General features: G+C 46.4%; 1 protein-coding gene across 2 annotated transcripts in view; it reads left to right on the top strand.

Moving 5' to 3' along the window:
• Positions 1–19,961, top strand: part of BRINP1 (BMP/retinoic acid inducible neural specific 1) — a 93,757-nt gene that overhangs the window by 38,803 nt on the left and 34,993 nt on the right. The window contains exons 1-2 of one of the 2 annotated variants that reach the window (XM_044993162.1): positions 13,380–13,481; positions 18,988–19,178. In XM_044993162.1, the coding sequence (XP_044849097.1) occupies positions 19,061–19,178 (118 nt within the window). In that variant the 5' untranslated portion in view covers positions 13,380–13,481; positions 18,988–19,060. Of the gene's footprint in view, positions 1–13,379; positions 13,482–18,987; positions 19,179–19,961 lie in introns of those variants that run through there. The other variant, XM_044993161.1, reaches the window with a different exon arrangement.

Raw genomic sequence — 19,961 nt, 5'->3', positions numbered from 1 at the left:
AGCAGGGAAGCTTCTGGCCCCAAACCCGCCACCAGAGCAGACCAAGCCTCTAATTGTCCTGGATGCTCCCCCTTCTGCTGCTTGTGGTTGGAAATGAGGGCCCTGTGACCACTCCCGCTGTTGCTGGCGTGGGCAGAGCCCCCACCACTGGTCCACATTCTGCTGGACCTCCCGGGCCTGACTGTGCCTCCTCCAACTGGTGTGTAAGGAAAAAACAACCCAGCCTCCCTTTCTAATCGAGCCACCGGGTTAGACGGGACGCCTAGTCTAACCCCCGGCCAAGATGCAGGATTTGTTGTGCCTAAACCATCCAAGATAGGTGGCTATCCAGCCTCTTTTTGAAACCGTTGCCTCTTGTCTTGCCCTCTGTGGCAAGAGAAAACAATTTTTCTCCATCTTTTTTATGGCAGCCTTTCAGGTATTTGAAGACCGCTATCATGTCCCCCCTTAATCGCCTCTTTTCCAAACTAAACACACCTGTAATAGGGAGCCTCTTGGGTCCCACTCCTCATTTAAAAGCAGTCTGGACAAAGCACTTGGGAATATACTTTACAGAACAATCCTGCCTTGGCCAGGAGTCGGGAGGGGAACGTACTCCATGTCCAATAGGCCTTTTCCATCTTTCACGTGGATTCACACACACACCTGATTCCTTATCTTCAAACTGATCAGCCCTGTCTGGAGGAGTGTGGTGTGACAGCTGCCAATCAGCTCTCCTTGAGCAACTCACCCAGTGAGGGCACAGTCAGCGCCCCACACCCTGTCATAGCATTCAGCCTCGAAGCACAACCCTACCCCACCTGTCACTGGTTCTCAGCCTGCTGGGCCGGGCCAAAGGGCCTTTGCTAATACAGCTTCTGCTAATGTTTTGCCCTTCTTTAGAGATTCCAGTCTCTGCCTGGACCCTAATCGATTCTTAAGGGCTAAACGGTGCCTGTTAGGCACAGCCCATTGTAAGGGCAAAGTGGAGGTCCCTGCTCTATTCTGCCTCCTGAAACCCCCTAGCTACATAGCAAGGGGACTGTTATGCCCCTGGAAAGACTACAGCATACTCTCCTCACTGCCTGCTGGTCAGGGGTCAGAGAAGTGATGGAGAGGTGGCCCCTCAACTCTCAGCCATCCTGTTCAGGAAGGGTCAGGGAGGATCCTAGCTAGTCTTCCCAAGGCAGAGCATCTAGGAACCAGCCCCTGGATTCTCTCAAACTCAAGGGACGCTATTCTGGGCAGGACTTCTGGGGAAGGGAAAAGGTTCCTTTATGTCGCGGCCACCATCTTGGCCATCAAAGCAGGGATCTTCTGAGCTGAAAGCAGGAGCTGCTACAGCTTGAGCTAAGGAGCCAGACTCTGTAGCTGGCGACTGTGACTGACTCACAGAGGAAGACACACAACACACATGGACCAATAGGTTACACTGACTCCTCCCCTGTCCCCCACCACTGCTTGGAGGTGTAAGTGAAGACCAACCACAATTCAACCCTACGTGGGGGAGAGAAGGTAAATTTGGACAGTTGTTTTTCAGTCATTCATCCAGCACAGCCTGTTCCCATTTTTTTTCTATCTTACTGTTTCCTTCCCGCTCAGCAAATGAGAGCCCCTCTGCTGAGTATTCAGCATTAAATATTTCAGTATTGGCTTCCAGCTCTTGAGCAACACCAAAAAGAAAATTACTTTTTACTTCCCTCCAAATGTCTGGGTTCTCCTTGGGGAGTCCGCACTCCGAGTCTGATCAGCACTAATAAGAGAGCAGTGGGGAAAGAGGGAAATATAAGTTGCAGGGTTGATGGGGAGAGGAAGGGAAAGAGAAGGAGGTTTGTTTGGTTCCTCCCTCGTTCAAGCTGAAAGAATAATCCCTAAACAAATATAATGTACTCCTTGCATTTTGCATCTTGTTTTTCATTAGCAGAATGTGAAATTCTGAGATGTATTCACGAGGCAAAATGACACGCCAATTTCTTTGCGGTTATGTTTCCCTCTGGATGAAAGGCGAGCATTTGAGATTTGGTATAATGAACCAGCACAGCACAGATTTCAGTGTTGCCAATTCTTGGAATTTTAATGAGAGTCTCATTGGGCCTGGTGTTTTTTTCTGGAAGCCCCAGCACCTGGAGTCCTGTGATTATGTGAGAATCTCAGATCATTTCTTTTTGAAGTAGGTTTCTAGCCCTCATGGTTGCAGAGAAAAACTTGAAAATGTGACCCCAAAATATTCAGAAAGCAGGAGACAAGTAACCCCCCCCTAATATATTATCTTTTACAAATGTCATGAATTTTACGTGAATCCCATGATTTTTTAACTCTTGATGTTGGTGATAGTGCTATAACGCTTATGATGCCATTTTTGTTATCTAATAGGATGTCTTACATAAACTAACAAAGCCAGCAAAGATTCCAAATTTTGAATATCACACGCAGACATACAATTCAATCACAAGTGTAAACATCTCAGAGCAGCACTGACTCACTTTGTGTTTGCACAGCACCTCGCCCAGTTGGGCCTTCCTGTTTATCAAGGATGCAACTGCAACATAAATATGACATATATTATTTGTATGAATATAATTGTAAGTAACAACATCAATAATATTGATCATAATAATATTGGTAATAGTTTGAGTTTAAAAACAGCCTCTTTGTAAGCATTTGTACTAGTAAAGCTAAGTTGCTTGAATGTGCATGAAAAAGCAAACCACAGAACAACATCTACATACAATTAAACATTCATTTATTCTAGCAACGTCCAACCTACCACCATATTTTGCACCAAACAGTCACATTATCATGGAAACACATAAAAATACTCTAGCGCCATCTAGCTAACTCCCAGAGCAAGTCACAACCATTCCATTTCAGATGAACCTTAGGCTGGTACATGATCTTGGGTGAACACCAGATTAGGCTAAGCTTTGTAAAGAGACGACGTAAACAGCTGCACAAAGGAAGCCATGTGCAGTCACAACTAGTTTTATGGGTCCTGCAAAATCCAGGAAGTATGCTACATGTTTCTGAGCACCATCTACTGGCACCGTATCTCTTGACTAATTATTTACATATATACAGACACCAGAGCACTCCTGTAACAAGCTTCATTTTGAGTTTTTGGATTTGTTCCTATGCCAAACTCAAAGCGACCATTAGAGTTGCGAATACAAGGAAAAGAAGGCTGTGTCATCATTGTGAAGTTCTAGTTCTGGTGAGGGAACATGATGTTCTAGGTGGCTGCAGAGTTCTTACAGTATTGTCACAGTTTCAGCTGGATGGAACGTTTTCCGCTAAATCCCATTTTGTCAAACCATGCTGTTTCGTGAGAACCAAACTGTTTTGCAGAGATGTACCGGTTCCAATGAAGCTGTCATTGGAAATGGTTTTGAAGACTTTCTGGTCACTTCTGACCGGAGGCAGAGAGGGAGAGAGCGCTGAAAACAGCTTGTTTCAATGTTTCCAAAAAATGGTTTTGTTCCAATGCGGAATGAAAACAAATGACAAAACCTTGAAAGTTGCTGCGAACCCAAACTCTCATCCTTTGGACAGCACCAGTCACAATCAATGCTTGCCAGACTCTCAAGCTTTGTCTAGCTATGGTAATAAGCAATGAACCATCCAGTGTGCCTGTGTGTGCTGCCCTCTACTGGGTGGAATTGGGACTGCTTAGCCCCATTAGGCCCTAAGCTGTTAACAGTATAAACGCCAGGGCTAGAAGACCTAAACAGATGGTGCTCTCTGCTCCCTCTGTTGGGGAGAAGGGGAAAAAGCCAGCTCTGGCCAGCTTCATTCACCTGAATTATACTATTGTTTACCCATAATTCCACCTTTTGTTGCTTTGATTGCAATGTGTTTCTGTTTTGATGTGTAGGCGTGATAATAGATTATTATCATTACTATACTTGGGAAATGAACTCAAGTAGTAGGGGCCCAAGCTATGACCACCAGAGGATCTGCATCTGTCCTTGATGTCACTCTGGATTACAGCACCGCCAACACATCCCTCCTCCGACACAGGTGCTAGCACATGGACAAGGAGGAATAGTCTATGCAGGGACCACTAAGGCCTGTTCAGCACCCAGTATAGGCTAGGGCTACCCTAATTTGCACCTAGTTGCAATGGCCCCCACGGACCATTAGGGGGATGGAGAATCATACAACCCCCTAGTGGCCTCAAGCCACCTCACTTGGCCCATCTCTCTGCATCCAGAACTGTTCTGGAGACAGCTCTCTGCTGTGGTATTCTCCAGGCTGAGACTCACACGTGCACTATGGTCCACTTCCGACAGCCAGCCTAGCTGGTGCAAAGAGGCCATGGTGCAGTGGTGGAGATGCTCCGTGGTATGCAGCGTCAGTATGAAGTCATAGGTAAGCCACAGATTTGTTATCCTAAAGTGTAGCGGGGTATGTGCACGAGGGGGCAGGAGTGTAAAGGATCAGCCAGCAGGTATAGAAATTTTTAATGGCTCTATGATGCCTCCTCTTCTGTCTGTGCTAGTGGAACTCCTTCTCTTAGCATGATAGATTTTATTCAATTGTTAAGAGCTCTTCATTTTTCATTTGGGAAGGAAAGTTGGAGCTGCTTCCAATCTGCAATCAATCAGCCGCCATAGCAGAAAAGATACAAGGAAGCACTCTTGCTTTGTGGGTCCTTTATCTTCCTTGTGAGCTCACAGAAGTTAATATATTTCTGAATGGGGGAGAGAGAGAGAGAGACAGAATATGCAGCCAGCACACCACCTGCCTAAACCCTGCCAACTGCCTTGTTGTTAGTGTAACCCTTCAAAAAGTCTTCAGAACAACAACACACGCTATGGGCTTATAGAGAAAGGAAGCAAATCACATGTAAATGTACATACGGCCAGATTTTTAACGGTATTTAAGAGCCTAAAGACGCAGAGGGATTTTTCTTCATTGTCTCATTGTTTCCATGTATTCCTCCGTCTGTTTGAATCCATCTGTTGTCTCTTGTTTTATATTTAGTCTGTCAGCTCTTTGGGGTAGGGATCGTGTGTGTGTTCCATGCTTGGTCAGGACCAAGCACATCGGGGTCCTGGTCTGGGATTAGGACTCCTAGATGCGATGGTAATACAAATAATTAATAATAACAGTAATTTTCAGAAGTGCCCATGTGCCCACATCGTATATCTTTCAGTGGGAGTTCGGTGCCTAGCAGCACTTGACTATCTCACTACGCACCTATCTGCATCTTTAGGTGCCTAAATATCTTTAAAATCTGGCCCTTAGGAAATTGATCTTCCACTTATGTTTTAAAAAATGACAGCCATCGCTTCATCAACATATGCAGGATGTGTTGCTGTCCTAGAAAAACACCCAAATAAGAGAAATATTAAGGGCCGGACTCCACTTCGGCAGAACTGTAAACCCCTCAGGCCATGAAGATGTCTCCTTTCTATGTCTGTACAACACTCATCACAATGAGACTCCACTCCCAAATAGAACCTTTGGGCACTACCATAATATACATATTTATTCCTAATAATATCAATAAATCACCAGTGACATCCTCATCCAGAAAGGAATAATAACAATCACTTCTATAACTAGGCTTGGAAGGATTAGATTTTTGTCGGCAAATGTCGGTAAATGTCAATTTCACCGTGCAGGCAGGAACTGACAAAAATAGCTATATTTCCATCGATAATCATCAAAATTTGCAGAGCGAGACCAAGTAAGAAAACACGCTCCTTGAGAATTTGTTGCATTCTGATTTAAGGATCTTTACTTTGTATATTTTGACATGTGATGTTGACAATTGGCGTTTTAACCGTTATAACGCTGTAACTTTTTGAATCTCAATGTCTATTGACATTGGATAATTATTGCCTGACCCCCTTCTCCCACATAAATGCCCACAACTGTGAAAATTTAAATAAATACAAATTGGAAAAAAATGCTTAAAATCCACAACTGAAAACTTAAATAAAAAACCCAAAGCTTTAAAATAAACATTGATATTATCCACTGAAATTATTTAAAAAAAATAGAATTCAGACAAGCCTATCTATAGGATCTTTCATCTGAGGATCTCAAAGCCCGTAACAAGTGTTAATTAAGCCTCCTAATGATAGCTGAGGGAAGGATTTTTTAAATGAATAATTTACTAGTAAAATATAATGAAATTCATCATATTTATTATTCATGGATATATTCATCAAAACACAGCAGCTTGGTTGTATTGCTAGGTAAATCATTTATAATGTGCATATATTCCTCAAACAATTTATACAGAACTATTTTGAAATGTGTAGAATAAGCTATTCACTGATGATTATTAACCGGCTTAACTCACAACTCCCCTGTGAAGCAGGGAAGTATTAGGTTATAATCTCTTTGAGGCTGGCACTGTCTTTTTATTCTGTGTTTGAATAGTGCCTGGCACAATGAGGTTCTATTCCATGAGCGGGTCCCTCTTTAGGTGCTACAACAATACAAATTAACAACAACAACAACAATTTATTTTACACAAGATTTAACTTAGGTGGAGAGAGGTCAGATGACTTGCCCATAGTCACACAGAAATTAAGTGGCAGAGCCAAAAGAGGACACAGGAATTGTTATTTCCATTTTCCTGCTCTATCTATTAGACCACACTCTCCATGCGGAGCCAAGAAAAGAACCCAGGTGTCCTGGTTCCTCATCACCTATTCAATCACACTCATCTCCCAGGGCCAGAAAGAGAACCTGGGAATCCTGACTCCCAGTCCCCTGGTCTAATTGCTAGATTACAGTCTCTTTTCAGTGTTAGGAAGAGAACCCAGGAGTCCTGAAACCCAGTCCCTTTCAAGATCCCTTTCCTTCCGTCTCCTGTGACAGCAAACTCCGGTAAGCTGGTGTCATTTGAAAGCTACATCAGCAGAGAGAAAGCACAAGGCTCACACTCCTTCTGACTTCCACTGACATTCGTGCCCAGCAATCCCAGAAGGCCTTTCATGCCTTTACTGGTGTCAAATATCACAACCTCTCCCTCGGGTTTTATTAGGAAAGCTGATGCCGAATTACCCAGCCTCCTCCCACACAATAAAAAGTGTTTATAACCCTGTAAATTCCAACATATCAGCAGCTTGTTACAAAGAGAAAAGGTCATTTGGAGAAAAAAAATGTGTCATTCCCTCGGAAATTCTGGCTTAATATATACGAGGGAGTCAGCACTGGAAAAATATTGCTTGATATGATAAAGTCTCATAATAGAAAATGTTGCTGCAATACAGGGCTCGTTGCTTCAGATAAATATTTAATATAGATCACTAAAGATTAATTGAGAACAGAAAAGAGTCTGTCCTATGGTTGGTGTAAAGAAAACATCTTCTCGTTAATTTATTATGGAGCCTGAAATGAGAAAAAACTCATGGAGAGAAGCGCAGGGTGCAGTTTCCATAGAGAAACAGAGCATCACATTAGAATTTATTTAGTGTGTAGGCAGAAGCCTTCCCATGACCAGCTGCACCATGGAGTTTGCCGCATGGAAAATCCCAGTAGGAAGAAGTATGCCTGTAGAAAAACGAGTCCACAGACTCAGAGAATCTTACTGGGAATAATTTGACCGTTTCCTGATAATTCCTGGTTTTCCAGAACTGGGAAAGGACCAGGTGGAAATCTCTTCAAGATGGCCTGGATCAATTCTCATTTAATGGACTTTCTAGTACATCTAAGTCCTCCCAGAACTTTATACTATAAGGATGACTCTCAGCCCAGGTCCAGAAGGTTGGTGTATGGGAGATATCGTCAGCATGTCTCTCTATTGGTACTTTGACATTAATAAAAGCAATAGCTTCTAGGCTAGGAATGGCCAAAGTGGTGGACCATAGACAAAAGGCAACCATGGAACTCTACAATATGTCTTGCCCACTGGGTCCCAGCATTCATGCTCCATTTTGATCCAAGTGGCTCCACCACACCACATGCTGAGATATGTAGTTTATATGGGCCATGGCTCTGTATTAAAGATGAGAATATCTGCAATGTCTTCCAATTTGATGGAAATTAGGGGCCACCGTTTGTTTCCTGGCAAGCTGCTAGCAAAATTCTCAATTGAGCACAGTTCGAGCACCTTGGTCTGTCTCCAAGGAAAGGGGGATTCATTCATGTTAGAGTAACGTAGCAGCAAAAGCCAGGTGCCAGGAAAGGGAGTCTTGGCTGGTTCTTAAAGGCTTGTTCTGCTTTTTGACTGAAGTGTATAAAGGTTTTTCACTGGCCATTTCCTCAGGGTGTTGCATACAATGTGTGGGGATCATTTCATTGGTGGCTGCACTCTCTGGAGTTCTCTTGGACTACCGAGGCAGTGAAGGAAGAATCTAGGGGCCTCGGAATGAGGCACAAGCCTTCTGTGTAACATGGAGTGCGGCTGAGTTTGGTTGGATTGACAGATACCATGCAATACTACTTTATTTCCAATAGCATCTTTCATACAAACCGCATCCCTGACCACTCTGCAGCACTAACTGGGACCCTTTCAGAGATAAATCATAAATAATAGCAGAGGGAACACCAGGAAGGGGGAAAAAAAGATATGATGTCAGCTGAGATTGAAATGAGATGGGGCATCAATGAGACGCAGAGACATGTGAAGGGTGATTCCAAGTGGGCTGAATCTGCTGAGGTGAAGCATCTCGCTCTATCAACGTGTGAAGGGGGAGGAAGGTGGTTCTCAGATGAGGAGCAGGCATGGGGGAAAGGAGCAGAGATCTGAGCATGATTAGTGAGAGAGAAAGAAGAGGGGCATGACACTGGAGAACCCTTTTGGAAAGCACATGGTCTGGACATGAGAAGTAGCTTTGCTGTGGAGAGACTTTGACCTAGTGCCATCAAGCCTGTTCGTCGGGCCGTGTCTGGTAGCTTACTAGGTGTTGCTTTCTCTGCCCTCTTGATTTGGCTTTTCCACTAGACAGAATGTTCTGGAAATGTGTGTGTCAAACGTTCCACAGAAAATTACGCTGCACACACAGTTCTCCTCCAGGAGGGAGGAGGAGGAGGAGAGATCGAACCAGATGGGAAGGATTTAGTCATGTTGCACAACGCGCTGCTGGAAGGGGATCAGATACTAGGGTGATGGGGGTGGCATGAAAAGAGAAGAGAAGAGAAGAGCTTGTGTTGACATATATCCCTCCACCCCAAAATCCCTAGTATTCCTAGCTGTTCTCACAAGGCAACTGAAGCCCTTGCCTGTTCTCTGGAGTTCCCCTCCCTTCCGGTTTCAGAAAGACCAGACTATGCACAGTATTAGCTGACTCCACCTCTCACAGCTCATCACGTGAGCCTGAACTACCCACATTGGCTTTTCCTATAATCACCTCAGTGCCTTTTACCCCACTGTCCATCATGAATGGCACACTCTCCTTTTTCAGCCTCGCCAGGTCACTGCCAGGGCTGGTTGGAATCTTTTCACATTTTGTGGGGGGGGGGGGAAGGAATGAAAAAGAAATCTGTGAATTCTCTCCCAGTTCTCCCCCCCCACTTTTAAAGACCAACTCTAATCACTACCCTTTCCTCCAAATCTCTCCTCAGGACCTAGTTCTGCCATGATGCCCAGAGGAAACGGGTCAGGGTGCGGTGAAGGGATGGCAGGCACATGGAGGCATATTGATTGTAATAGATACGGCACATTTGGGCTATATCCCTCTCCTCTCCCATGTGGGCTGCTAGGCTGATTGTTTTCTTAAGTCCTTAAACTGCAGATGACAAGAATTCAGGGGGACTGTATGGAGGCCCGTTGGCTTCAGCCCGGCCCCGTGTGAGAGTTGCAGTCCACCCATGTGACCTCACTTGCCAGATCGGGGACTTAGATTATAAGCTCTTGGAGGCAGGGAACGTGTCTTTCTTTGTGCAGACAGGACCCAGCCCATTATGGCTGCTACCAGAATACAAATAATGAACAAACAGATGATAACGATACACTCTAGCTCAACCCCAAGGAGTTATGCTCAATGCAGGCATCACTGGGTGAAATTCTGTGGCTGAGGTTATGCAGCTCAGAGTAGGTCATCACAATGGTCCCCTCTGTCATTAAAATCTGTTAATCTAATAGTAAGAGGGGTGAGGAGGAGAAATTGATTACTGACATGAGGAAAGCCACCCCTGGGATGATATGGAGCTGATAAAGTGGTACCTGTTCACCCCACACAGTATCTGCTCAGCTAGTCCCTGTTAGAGATGGTACCATACCACCTCGAAAAGTCCCTTAGCACCTTGCATGCCCTATGCTGTGGTCTTGCCCTCCCTTTGGCGCTCCCACTGGAGCGAGTCATAATCCATGGACATGAAAATGATTTTATAAGAAGATTTAAATGCAGCCCAAATACAATGCCAAACAAAATCGGAAACCAATCAGTCAGAGAAACTCAGCTCCACCGATGAGTGTGCGACTCAGAATGGTTCCGTGCTCAGGAAGATTGAGGCTCTAAATACAGCCACCACCTGCCCTTTAAAGTACCGGCATCCCCAGGAAAGCAGACAGACAGACGGAAAGATGAGAAAGACAGAGCACCTGATACTGCTCCTATTGAAAGTCAATAGGTGTTTTGGCATTTTGGATTGGAGCCAGAAACACACTTTCAATACTGGATACTGGGGTGGGGTGACCAGACAGCAAGTGTGAAAAATCAGGTTGGAGGTGGGGGGGTAATAGGAGTTTATAGAAGAAAAAGACCCCAAAATCAGGACTGACCCTATAAAATCAGGACATCTGGTCACCCTAGTCTGGGGTGATTGCACCACAGAAGCAACTAGAGATGGGTAAATACCCCAGCAGCTGGATTTGGTTATGAGGATGGAGGCAGAGAGCTCTATTTCTTGTTGTGAATCCTGTGAGAGTTGGTGTTGGTTTGTTTTTGTTTTTAAGCCCCAGCTCCTAGAGTCACATGTTTGTTTCTCAGCTTTCATTATAATAATAAATAAATAATAATAATAATCTGTCTCTCATAGCTGCAGAGAAAAGCCTTAAAAGAGGATCCCTAAAAGGCTCAAAACCCAGAAGGGAAATAAAAAGAACCCAAAATGTATTATATTTTTTTTGTAAGATCTCATGATTTTTTGGGGGCCTGACTCATGGTTTTTGAGCACATGGGGTTGGGAATACTGCTGGGCATACAGACAGCTCAGCAGCATATTTCTCTCTGGGTAGCCTGCCCAGCTATGTGGGTGGGCATATGGGTAGAAGGAGGCAGAACCATAACTCTCTCTGTTCTGCCCTCTCTGGGTCACCAGTCACCCCTCATGAGTAGTTAGTTATCAGAGGCTGTACTCTCCTTAGCAGAAATGAGCAATGCTCTGGCCTTAGCCCTTATGCAGTGTCTAGCCCAAAGCCCCATGCAAGCAAAGAAGGATCCTGTACAAGCATTGGGGGGGGGGGGACGACATTATCCTGCCTCTTTAAACCCCAAACAAAGCACAGCAGGGCTTTCTTCAGCTAAGCAACAGCATGAGCCAAGCCCAACCCAACCCAAAGGTCTGAAATAGGGGTCATTTAACAGAGGTAAAAGTGTGTCCCACCCCCCTTTCTCACAATCATTTCCTGCTAACAACAAACACAACCCCCAGCACCACCTTACTGCACATCCCTTTTATAGTGTGCTGGGCGAGGCTGGGTAATTAATTAATTGCTCCCAATTGCCACAACCCTGCTCACACATGCAAAGCCCAGCAATCAGGGTAGGTAACTGTGCTCATTCCTCTAGCAGAAGCAGATAGTTCACTCTGTCATCTGCACAGGGCCTGTACTTCCTATCACTGTGAGATAACTTCACGCACTGCCTGTGATCCTGCTGCCATTTTCAGAGTCTCTGTATTTGCACGCCAGTAGTGAAATCCTGGCTCCATTGAGGCCAATGGGAATTTTGCCATTGAGTTCAATGGGGACTGGATTTCACTCCTGGATGTCAGTGTGGGTGTGATTTTTTTTTCTTTACAGCTGAAATGACCAAAATGATTCATGTGAAGAGGTGCTTGTGGGGCTTTGTGTGCACAGTCTGTGAGCTTGCATTTTGCATGCACTGCAATCCCAGTGCAAGGAGTACTGAAAACCTTTCCTTTAGCCTCCTCGTGCCTCAGTTTCTCCACCTGCAAAATGAGTACTATAATATCTCTCTGCCATTACAAGTATACCATAAGACTCAGCTGGTTAATAAAGTAATTTGTGATCCTCAGATGAAGGGCACTTGTGATGGCTAAAATATCATGAGGATAATAATCTATTCATAAAAATACACATATAAAGATTAAGAGAAACAAATACAGGGGACTATAAATTCATATAGATTCAGCTGTAAGCAACTCTGCCCCACACCCTAACCTTACAAAATCCCCCCTCCACTCCCTGAACACAAGAACAGGATGGGGTCAATATAGCTTTCCCAAAGGAAGTGTTTTGCATTTCATTAGACTGATTTCTCAGCTTCTGGGGTGGTTTTTTGTTTTTTGTTTTGGGATTTTTTTGTGGCAACTAAATGCTGGTGTGCATTTGCATCACCTCTTCCTGGCGTGGATAGAAAAACAAATCCAGCACCTTTCCATTGGCAGAACTCCAGCAGATACTGCTTCACGCTCTTCTGGAGCTTGTGCACTGCTACCTAATCGTCCCATGAGAACTGGGATTCTTGAGTTACAGCTGAATGCTGGTCTTAAAGGGACCTCATTACAGCTGTCATCTGCCTCTATCCACCCTTACCTGCACTGAGCTCTATCATCATTTCACTCGGATCAGTAGACAAAATATAGGAAGCAGTGTGGCCTGATGAATAGCGCAATGAGCTGTCTATGAAGAGATGTAGGTAGGTTCTATTCCTGTCCCCACCATGTCTGTGTTACCTAGGGCAAATGGTTTCATCTCTCTGTGCCTCAGTTTCCCCCATCAAATAGACATCATGAGCCTTTTTCCATTGATTTGAAGTGGCTTGATTTTTCAGAAAGTTCTGAGCACCTACGCTTGGAAATCAAACTCCTTTCAGGTGTGTCACGCTACTAACCCAAAAATGGAGACAGCCACAATCATGCAACCTTTTGAAATGTCAGGGATCTGCAAGAAAAACTGATCTTTGCTGAGGTGTAGTTTTGGACTGATAAATTGGGGGAATGTCAAGTTTTATTGCTAAAGAGAGGAGGACTGTGTTGGGAGTGAAATTGGGCCAGCGCCGAATGGAGGAGGAGAATTCCATTTCGTGGTAATTTTTGCAAGGTTTCAAAATTTGGGTTTTGTTTCATAACAATCCCGGAAACCTTTCAAACATTTCCCCCCAAATGGAATTGTATCAAAACGCCCACTTTTGGATCAAAATCTGAGCTTTTCGATTCCCATAGGTGTGTGCCGCCTGGTGGTTAGGGGGCTGGCTTGGGATGTGGGAACCTCTGGCTCAAGTCAAACTTTTTTCATTCCAGATCACTCCAGAATGATGCGGCAAAGAGCTGAATGGCTGTTGGCAGTAATGGGAACTATTTGCAAAAATTACCCAGTATGGACAAGGTTATGGTGAAGGTCGGAGTTAGAAAGGGTAAATCCAGTGCTGCTGGGGATGAAAGGTGCACAAAGAATATCACATGAAAACACGAGGGGACAAGTTGACAAGTTTAAATAGCCCACAAGATGATCTCGCTAAGACCAGATCCCTGTGGTCAGAGGAAATGGATTCCAGCAAAATTTGCCAGATCCAGATAGTGTAATTCAGTGTACCTTTGCTGACGTCAGAGGAGCTTTGACAGGTTTGCACCACCTGAGGATCTGGCATCCCTAAAAGCTAAACGAAATGTGTTCCAGCAGATTGATCCATTTTCTGCCATGCAACCTAGCACCTTCTGCTCTTCCTGTTTCCTTGCTCAAACAAAAATGAGGACTCAGCCAAGTGACAACACATTTTAACTAACTTTTAAAGCTGTGCAGCCAAATTTCCAAAAGCGGCTTCTAATTCTCACTGTCTCACAATGTTTGGGTGCCCAGTTTAGGACACTGCATGGCCCCTGGTTTTCAGAGGTGCTGAGCACCCCCCCTTGACATCAGTTGGAGCTATGGTACTCAGCACTTTTTGTGGTCAGGCCTATTGAAGGTGTCTCAAATTGGGAACCCCCCAAAATGGAGACACACAAAATCAGTGGCTGCTTTGAAAACATGTGGTCCTCTGTCCTGGGAGTTTTGAGATTCAGCATCCTTGAAGAAGACTTGAGCATCCGGAACCCACATATCTTATTACTTAGACAGCCCTCGTTTTTGAGAGCCTCGTGGTCATCAGTGGATTTTACCCCTGTGAAGTAGGGGAAAATGATCCCCATTTTACTGACAAGAAACTGAACCACAAAATAGATTACATGACTTAGTCAAGGACACACTAGAAATCTGAGTTGGGAACCAAACCCTTGTCTTCTGCCTCTCATCCTAATGCCCTATCCACTAAATATTGTCCTACCCTCCCTAGGCCTTGGCTCAGTAATACAAAATGTATTCCACTTTCTTCTCTCTTTTTTTTAATTGATCTTCCCAGCACCCAATAATTAGGTCTCACTGATAAACAGAGCGAGGCTCACTCGCTGTCCAAACACACAGAACTAGACTCGGAATCATGCTTGTTTGATTGCGTTGTAATTTAGTGCTGGAACAATCCACTTACCGAGGTGCTCTCAAGGTCACACAAAATCCACCCAACTTTGAAGTCATTTATTTCGCGTCGCTGTTTGCAAAATCCATGTTGTTCTTGGCATCCCCTCCCCCTCCCATCAAAACAAATGCTGTTTTTCGGCAAAATATCAGGGAGCGAGAAACAAAACAACAACAAAAATGCTTCCTACCAGTGACATCCAAGAGACGGTGGAAGAATTGCCCAGGGAAATAGGAGGACTTGCTGCTTGAAATGCTTAAGACTAGACTAGACACAGGGCTAGAGAACACACCGCTGACGAGGGGCAAGCCTCGCTTGGCCAGGGTTAATGGGAGGTAGACTAGATAATTTAGTGTGTGAGGAGGAGGAAGGAAGAGGGGTTACTTCAAAGGCTTATAATTCTGTGGCAGCAGCCAGCCCTCACATGCAGCCTTGCCCTGCAGAACACCCCAGCAGTAACGGCCTGCTGTTTACTGCCCTGATCAGTAGCTCTAACATCGGTCTAGCCAGTTAGCTGTCATGTATCTGTCTGTCTCTCTAGCTGGCAAGTGAACTCCATCTATCATGTCGGATCACTTTTGACTTGCACTATTTTTCTTTTTAAATGTTGCTCTGGAATTGGATTTTTTTTCTTGGTGTGCTAATCTGAGCTGCATTGTGTATCTAATACAGAGGCTCCGGGCTGACCATTCAAAGAAGACAAGGGGTATCTCTGCACTGCAGTGATAGACCCATGGCCAGCCCATGCCAGCTGACTCGGGATCGCAGCGCTTGGGCTGCGGGGCTGTTTCACAGCTGTGTAGACGTCTGGGCTCGGGCTGGAGGCTGGGCTGTCGGACCTGGCGAGATTCTACAGTAACTCCTCTGGGAACTTAATTCCCTCATGCCCCTTTGAAAATCTCAGCCTTTAATGGCCTAATGCTGCCATGGACGGAGGAGAGGCCGTGCTGCAGAGAAAATCCCTAGACACACTGCTCAGCCTGGATTTGTCCTGGGCATTTCAGGAAGGAGCAAGCTGGAAAAGAACTTCTACCACCCTTTGAAAGGGGGCAGGGAGACCTCTCACTCTCTGTTAGGCCAGCTCAGTGGGCGGGTGCCACAGTCCTGCTGTGATCCTGCCCCTCACCAGGACCTTTGGGGGTATCTGGTGCCTACAGGAATCTCAAGGAGTCTTGCACTCAGGAGCCAGGAGAACTATGCGTGTATCCAGCCCCAGATCAGGGGCGGGAGGCAGGGGGGGGGGGAAGCGTGGTCTTGTGTAAAGACACTGGACTGGGACACAGGAGACCTCGGAGTGTATTTCTGGCTGTGCCACAGACTCTGTGAGTCACCTCAGGCAACTCACTGAGACTCTCTGTGCCTCAGTTCCCCATCTGTCCTAGGGGGCTGATAATACTCCCTATAGCTCAGGGCTGCCAGGAGGATGCCTGCAGGAATGCTTGTGAGGTGCTTGGACACTGTGGAGACGGGGGGCAGATAAGCACCTCCATAGCGGTCTCTCGCCTCCGCACACAGAGCTATACAATCTGGCTCTTAGAAAGTAAGACCTTTGGAGCAGGGTGTTTGGCTCATTCCCTTGATCGCACTAATGTCACCCCGTCAATAAGAACAGCAACACGGAGGTGCTGGGGGGCACAGGAGGCTGGCTGGCAATTGGAAGTCCTGGGGTTTGGGGTTGTGTGGGAGGGGCCCGGGCTGACAGCTCGTCGGCTGTGGGCAGCATGCAGCAGCTGGTGGCTTTTAAGCCGTGTTTTAAAAGGAGAGGGGGAGTGAGCCAGCTGGAAGGGAGGTGGGAAGTTCAACCTGGCTAAGGCGACAGCTCCAAAAGGAGTGACTCTGCCCTTAGCCCACGCGGCTGGGCCTCGTTGCTGGAGCGTATGTTGTGCATGGGATCCCCTTGCTGTCCTGCAGGGCCCATAGGCAGCAATACCCCCTGGGAGGAGGAGAGTGAGGTGGGGAAGTGGCCTAGTTAGCATGGTACTTCTGGGCTTCGTTCAGAACCTTTCTGCTCTGTTTCTTTAACATATTCAGTCCTGCTCCTTGGTTGCTGCATTTCTCTTTGGTTTCAAACCACGGCCCCCAAGGTCTGCGCTGAACTTGTTTCTCCACTTATGTCCTTTGGTCGCCTTGGCGGTTTGAAGATGGAGAATTTAATTTGCTCTGACGGCCTCTCCTTTTCAGACGCCTCCCCCCAGATAGAGATGTACGTGCCCTTGGATTCTCCTATCTGTAGAGATTCAGTGGGAGCTCTGGGTGATGTCCCCGGTCTGTGCTTTCAACTCTGCCTTCCTCCTCAGCATTTTTCCCTTTTGTTTTTCCCCTGGAGGGAATATACCACTAACGAGTGTCGAGACTGTCCCCAGCGACTCCCTCCATCTCTCAGACACACAGTGTGGACTGCTCACTCATTAGTGCTAGCTCAGAAGGGGTGAATCAATCTAATCTATCTATCTATCTCCAGACACCGCCCCCCCCCATCTCCAGACACCCTCTCTATCTATCTATCTATCTATCTATCTAGCTGTCGTTACTGGGACAAGGATGGATAGACAGAGTGAGAGTCCTTTCACTGAAAATATTCTGCCACTGGTGTTGGTCCCTCCTTACTGGCTCGCCACTCCCTTTCCCCCATCGGGTATTAGCGTCTCTTTAACATGGACTCACAACACTGTTCCATGGCCTTGCTAGTTCTGTCTGCCCCACTGAGTTCTACTTAGGCTACCCTTGAAAAGAACTCAGTTGCATCAGCTAGTGCAGTCTCATGTCGTGAGTGGCATTAGCTGCACGAGACATCTTGCATTTCCATCGCAGGCTCCAGGGGCCTGATCCACAGCTCACTGATGTCAGTGGGGTCAGATCAGGCGCCACATTCACAGCACATCACACCAACATGCCACTGTGAGAGCCATGAACACCTGAGGCCTGTACTCTATGCAGCATGAGCATGTGACAGCCAGACTTTGTGCTCCATGCAATGAACAGCGGTGCATTTCTGGGGGCCATTCAAGGTACTCGTTATTTGGAAATAGTTTTGGAACCAAGAATCTGACTCCCAATGTGTCCCATCGTAGGCATAACTGATCCATTGGGTTGTTCTTGTTACTGGTTGCTGGGAGGAAACACTCCGAGACTGGTGGCAGAATATTTTCAGTGAAAGGACCGTGTTTCTGGGATCTGCTGTCTCCACAGCCTGAGTGTAGTGATTTTAGGGCACACTGTCAATGGAATTTTTGGTTAGGTTTTTGAAAGTCTGAGGATTAAGAAGTGGGAATTAGCTCTGGAGTTTGCATTTTAAGTTAAAAGGCTGGTATGTTGCTGATATTATTGCTGTAAGTCACCCTGGTGAGTGATGATGGGACCCAGTCAAAATAAACACATGTGTAATTACATTCATTAAAATAATCTAAAAGGCAGCAAGGCCCTGTGGCTAGAGAACCAGACTGGGAGCCAAGAGCCCCAGGTTCTGATCATGGCTTTGCCGCTGAGTGCACGAAATCATCTCCCGGCACGGCAGTTTCTCCATCTGTACAGGGGGATGCCAATACTTAGTGAGATAGAAAGTCCCACCTATTGTTATTCCTATTATTTAAACTAATGTTTTATCTGATTTACTGGAATAAATGAACGAGAAGGAACAGCAGCCTGTGACTCAATTGGACATGGCAACATATTGCTTAAGATATATTGCAGGAGCGTTGTAAATACTGGTTTTCTTCTTAGGCCTTCTCCAAGATTTTGCAAAAGAGGCTAGTAATGTCAGGTGCCTCGGTTTTTGGCTGCCCAACCTGACATACCTTAAAGGGGCCTGATTTTCAGAGGGCAGGTGCTGGGCAGGTTCTGTCCATGTTGTTGTTCAAGGATCACATTCCCCTGCACTCCAGGGGCTGGAAAATCAGGACATCATGAGTGAGCTTGTGCTCTCCAACTTTTTAGCTGGGTTTTGCACAGTCAGAGAGGATGGAAACACATGGACATGGGAATTGCCAGATTGGATCAGAACCAAGAGCTGTCTGCTCCAGTATCCTGTCTCTAAGAGTGGCCCAAGCCAGCTGCTTTAGAGGAAGGTGTAGGAGCCCTGTGGTAGGCAGATGTGGGATACTCTGCCCCCTACATAGGGGCAGCCATACTTCTGGAAGCTCATCTGAAATTTACCTCTGAACTTGTTGAGGGTCTCCCAGCACCAGCTCAGACCCTGCTCCTTAAGGCGTGTTGGCATTGTGCAGTAACTTCTTGCTTCTCCTCTTCTTCCTCTCCCTCCTAGGTCTAGCCTCAGAGCCTCACCTCTGTATCGATGTGGGAATGCCCTCCAGTATTTTCCCCTTTGCCCTCATCTGCCCCCTTCCTTGGTGGTTCTCCCCTCCTGTCCAGACTCAGAGCCTCACCTGTGTTGTGTTCCTCTGTTGTCGCATAGGGAGTTTGCCCGTTGGAAGGTGAGGAACACAGCCATCGAACGGAGGGACCTGGTCCGCAATCCAGTGCCCCTGATGCCTGAATTCCAGAGGAGCATCCGTTTGCTGGGCAGGAGACCCACCACACAACAGTTCATTGATACCATCATCAAAAAGTACGGCACCCACATCCTCATCTCTGCCACCCTGGGAGGTAGGTGGCAACCGGGGTATTTTCTTACCCAGTCACTGTGACGGTGGGGAGAGGGGATGAAGCATGCTCGTCCAGCTCTGTGTCACTTTGAATGTAGGAGAGACAAGTGGGGTGAGGTAAATCGCTTTTATTGGACCAACGTCTGCCTGGTGGAAGGTGCAAGCGTTTGAGCTACACAGAGCGCTTCTTCAGGCCCGAGGAAGGATGTAGGTCGGTTGGTATGGTGATGAGTCAGGGTTGCCACATTTCCGCTCCCTGAAGCCCCATACTCTCCTCCAGATCTGCTCAAAAGCCCAGGCTAACTCTGAATGGCCTCCTTGGCTTATGAAGCAGAGTGTGTGGGGGTGGGTGTCGGTAGCTGTGATACCTGTGCCTGGTGCGATAATGGAATGTGTATTGGTGTGTGTGACATGAGCGCAGGTGTGCTTTGTTTGACAATAGCATGCATGGAGTGTTTCTGTGATCTGCGTTTACACACACTCGGTATGAGAACGGTGAGTGTTGACATGATGGGTGCGCACACGTCTGTGCCAGGTTTTGAGTGCACACAGTATGTGCGTAGGGTGGGCAGTCGTGCCTAGTGGTCAGAGCAGAGGTGGTCAGGCCAGGAGCAGCGCCCAAGCTCAGAGCTGGAGTCAGGGACCAAGAGTCAGAGCCCAGGGTCAGGAACCAAGCAGTGGACTGGGCAGGAGAGGAGCAATGCTGGGAACAAGTAGGATCAGGGCTGGAGCAGCGCTAGGAGCAGGGCAGTGATTACATTAGCGGGCGTGTGAGTTGAGCAGC

This window comes from Mauremys mutica, chromosome 18 (genome assembly GCF_020497125.1).
Source record: "Mauremys mutica isolate MM-2020 ecotype Southern chromosome 18, ASM2049712v1, whole genome shotgun sequence".
Classification (NCBI taxonomy): domain Eukaryota; kingdom Metazoa; phylum Chordata; order Testudines; family Geoemydidae; genus Mauremys; species Mauremys mutica.
This window is presented reverse-complemented; position numbering and strand designations above follow the sequence as displayed.